Here is a 4,607-nt window from a genome sequence, read left to right on the forward strand (position 1 = left end):
ACAATGGAATGGTGAAGAAAAGTTCTGATCATGTAGAGAGGTAAGAAAACTGAAAGATTAGAATTTTGGAGGATAGGACTATAAGAGGGATGAGATTTAAAATAGCTGGGTGGGAGTCAGGGTGGAATTCATATTCTTGGAGGGATAGATGAGAAGAGGAGTGGGAGAGTAGGGACAAAAGGAAGGCAACAGGGAGAGGGTGAGAAAGAAATTGGTGAGCAAAAATAGGGGAAAACTGGGAAATAGTAGTTATATCTGAAAATATGAATTGGATGTTTGTAGCATCTCTTTGTGTTAGCAAACAACTGCAAATTGTAGTGATCCCCATCCAGAGAAATGGCTGAACAAATCATGGTGTTTGGTTGTGATAGGATTCTACACAATTATAAAAAATGGTTCGTTCAATGTTGTTAGAAACTAATGGAAAATCTTGCATAAAGTAAAGAAAAAAAACAAATCATTTTAATATAATAGCAGCAAAATTATTCTAAGAATGACTTTGAGTGACTAAGACATTTTGAATACTGTGAACACAAAAATCAAAAATCAAAAATTCATGAAGAAAGATCTTATCTGCATCTAAAGAAAGAACTCAAATAAAAATTCATATAAAATGATACTTCAGACAAGCACACATATACAGACACATGTATATACCTACTTGTGTCCATTAGTAACTATTTCTGGGGGCGGCTAGGTGGCCTAATGGATAAAGCACTGACCTTGGAGTCAGGAGTACCTGGGTTCAAATCTGGATTCAGACCCTTAATAATTACCTAGCTGTGTGGCCTTGAGCAAGCCACTTTAACCCCATTTGCCCTGCAAAAAAAAAACAAACAAACTAAAAAACTAAAAAAACAATAAAAGTAACTATTTCTGAAGCAATCTGGAAGGAAGAAAGACCAAAAAGAAAAAAGGAAATTCACCAACTAATTTTATTATATATATAAAAGGAATAGTAAGTGCAAATTCATTTGCCATTTCATTTTTAATCATGTTTTGTTTTTAATTATACTCTTTGAAATTGATTGGTTTAACTCTATGAATTAAAAATAAAATTAATTCTAAAAATAATTATGATGGTTATGATGATGATGATAGGAACAAAATAATCCTTGTTTGTCTCAGGGAATTTTTACTATTGAATCTGGTTCATTTGTATATTTTACAGTGTGTCAAAATTCCCTCAGTTTCTGTTCTCTTCATTTCTTTGAAAAATATCCATATGAACCACTTTTTTCAACACTTGTGTCATTGAATTTATCATTCTACGAATTGTTAATTCAATTAGCTCATTTAATGCATTCCTTTGAATAACAATTTATTGACTTAAATCATTAAAATAAATTTTGTAGAAAATTGTTACTTTATACACAGAGACTCTGTCCTGGATTTTGTTTTTATCTAATCTCCTTCTCTTTTGAAAATTTGTCTTTTGGACTATAGCTAGACAAGGGAAATGATGATGGAGGAAAAGAATCAGACATCTGGAAGAGATTTCATCCTGTTAGGATTATTGGATCCAAACCAGTATGGATTGTTATTCTTAACACTTATTATTATCATTTTCATGATGACAATTATGGGTAACACAGTCTTGATTCTTCTTATCCACCTTGACATCCGGCTCCACACTCCAATGTACGTCCTTCTCAAACATCTGTCTTTTACTGATGTCTTGAATACCTCAAATATTGTTCCCAAGATGGCCAGTAACTACATATCTGGCAGGAAATCTATCACCTTTGCAGGTTGTGGGTTCCAGGTCTTCCTCCATTCCAGCTTCGTGGGAACAGAATGCCTTATTCTCACAGCCATGTCTTATGATCGCTACGTAGCTATCTGCCACCCCCTGCGTTATCCCATCCTTATGAGTCATCGAATTAGTGTCATTCTGGCAGCTGGCTCCTGGCTTGGGGGAATCATCAACTCTACAATTCATACAACTTATGTACTGCTTCTTCCATTTTGTGGAACAAAGGTTATTGACCACTTTTTCTGTGAAGTCCCAGCCTTAGTAAAACTCTCTTGTGTTGATACTTCACAGTATGAAGGAGGAGTCTCAGTTAGTGCTGTTTTCTTCCTCCTAATCCCCCCTCTCATCATCCTTGCCTCTTATGGTCAGATTCTTCGTGCTGTGCTTCATATGAAATCTAGAGAGGCCCAGAAAAAAGCCTTCTCTACTTGTTCCTCTCACCTAGTTGTGGTTGTCATGTACTATGGTTCTGCTCTCTTCATATACATGAGACCCAAGTCTTCTCATACTCCAGGTCAAGACAAGGTCTTAGCCATCTCATATACCATTATTGCTCCCATGCTCAATCCTATCATCTACAGTCTCAGAAATAAAGATGTCTTAAGTGCCCTGAAGAAAATTTTAGGAAAAGCACTGAGTCACAGTAATAAACAGTTTTTAAAAATTAGATTGAATGCCCATGGATGACCTATTGGAAATGTGTGGAAAATATCCCAAGCAGCATTCATGAATTTTCAGGATTGACACAAAATTTTTGTTTCTCATTACCTTTAAATGTATAACAAAATCAACTGAACCAAATCACCCATTTGCCTTTGTAAGGAAATCTATTCTTTTCTTGAATTTATTTCATGAATTTTGGTTAAATTTATATCAAGAATGATACTATGAATCATGTTTCAGTTCCTGGTATCACACAAGAATCTCATATGTAGAAAGTATTATGTTCCTTCACACACACTCACACTCACACTCACACACACACACACACACACACACTCACACAGACACAGACAGACACAAACACAGAAGCACACCCCTACCAACATTCACACGGAAGCTTACTTTTCTTTTCCATTGAAAATAGAAAATAATTTTATCCTTAAAATCTTAAAATATAGAAATTTTTCTTGTGATCATCTGGTTGCAGGTGATCTTGGGTTTACCCTTGAACCATTGAATTAAATTAACTAGGATTCTGAATTATTGGTTGATATGTGAATTCATCTCTCTACCTATATAGAATGCAATCCATCTATAATTTTCCATTCTAGAATTTTCTCAAATTTATACTGTCAGAAATAGTTCATAATCTATTCAATGTGCTAAAATCCTCTGTAGATAATACAAATACACACATATGGAAATGCATATGTTCATGCATTGGCAGGCTTCGCAGGCATTAACTCTACAATTCACACAAATACTGCATCTCCCATTTTCGGGAACAAAGGTTATTGATGTTATTAATGATTTTTCATATTATCCAATTTGATTTCCTCATCTGTAAACTGCTTGGCATATCCTTTGACCATTTGTCAATTGGGGAATGGATTAGATTTTTTTTTCTTTTATCAATTTGATTCTGTTCTAGATATATTTTAGAAATGAGTCCTATGTCAAAAATACTAGTTATGCCAATTGATTCCCAAGTTACTACATTTCTTTTGATCTTGGTTTACAGTGATTTAGTTTGTGCAAAAGCTTTTTAATTTAATGAAACCAACATTATCTAGTTTGTTGTGTTTTTTCCTTTAGGTTTTTGCAAGGCAAAGGGGGTTAAGTGGCTTGCCCAAGGCCCCAAAGCTAGGTAATTATTAAGTGTCTGAGACAGGATTTGAAGTCATGTACTCCTGTATCCAGGTCCAGTGCTCTATCCACTGTGCCACCTAGCCACCCCATCTAATTTGTTTTTAATGTTGTTATGCATCTCTTCCTTGGTCATAAATTCCTTCCCTTTCCATAGATCTGATAAGTAAACTATTCCTTGATCCTAGTTTGCTTACAATATTGAATTTTATGTCTAAATCCTCTAACCCATTTTAATCTTATCTTGGTTTAGTGTCAGGGGTCGGCCCTGACCGCCTGGGTGGATAGGACCTCCCCGGGAGTGAGGTCAGACCAACCCAGAGAAGACACGGCTCCTTAAGGGGAGCAGTGGCTTCGCCTGGTTGGCCTGTGTCGCTTGCTCCAATCGGGTGGTAGGTTCTGCCCTCGGGGCGGATTGGGGTGGCAGCCCAGGACTAGCTCCCTATATTAGCCAACACCCTGAGCTATTCGGGGGATCCCTCTGCACCTAATAAAACATATGCCTCCTGAAGACGTGTCTGCCTGAGTTCCTCCTCGCTGATCCCCGGGGGAGGGAAAAACCGGGGACGCCCGAAGCAGTGCCCACTGAGGAGCTCACTCGGGGATCCGGGGAAGAAGACCCCGGACAGTTTAGGATGTGAGATGTTTCTGTCATACTTTCTTCCAGTTTTCCCAACATTTTTATTGAAGAGAGAGATATTCTCCAAGAAACTGGACTCCTTAGGTTTATCAAAGAGCAGATTTCTATAATCATTTCCTCCTTTTTCTTTTGCATCTAATCTTTTCCTTTGATTCACCTCTCTATTTCTTAGCCAGTACCTGACAGTTTTGATGACTGGTGCTTAATAATATAATTTTAGATCTGGTAAGGCTGATTCACTTTCTTTTGTACTTTTGTCATTAAATCCCTGAATATTCTTGACTTTTTTTTCATCCATATGAATTTAGTTATAATTTTTTTCTAGTTCATTAAAGTAAATTTTGGAAGTTTGATTGAAGATTAAATTGTTTGTTTAATTTAGTTTGAATTGTCATTTTTTTT

The 4,607-nt window shown here is 36.3% G+C and overlaps 1 protein-coding gene across 1 annotated transcript; it reads left to right on the forward strand.

Moving 5' to 3' along the window:
* The first annotated feature begins 1,459 nt into the window (after window positions 1-1,459).
* Window positions 1,460-2,443, forward strand: LOC141509380 (olfactory receptor 2AJ1-like). The gene has a single exon (XM_074218892.1). It carries the CDS (start codon window positions 1,460-1,462, stop codon window positions 2,441-2,443), a length of 984 nt encoding a protein of 327 aa, XP_074074993.1.
* The last annotated feature ends 2,164 nt before the right edge of the window (window positions 2,444-4,607 follow it).

Source organism: Macrotis lagotis, chromosome 1 (genome assembly GCF_037893015.1).
Source record: "Macrotis lagotis isolate mMagLag1 chromosome 1, bilby.v1.9.chrom.fasta, whole genome shotgun sequence".
Classification (NCBI taxonomy): Eukaryota; Metazoa; Chordata; class Mammalia; order Peramelemorphia; family Peramelidae; genus Macrotis; species Macrotis lagotis.

Bases quoted from the DNA above. Each gene is read 5' to 3' on its own strand.
- LOC141509380 (XM_074218892.1), top strand. From the start codon at position 1,460: ATGATGATGGAGGAAAAGAATCAGACATCTGGAAGAGATTTCATCCTG.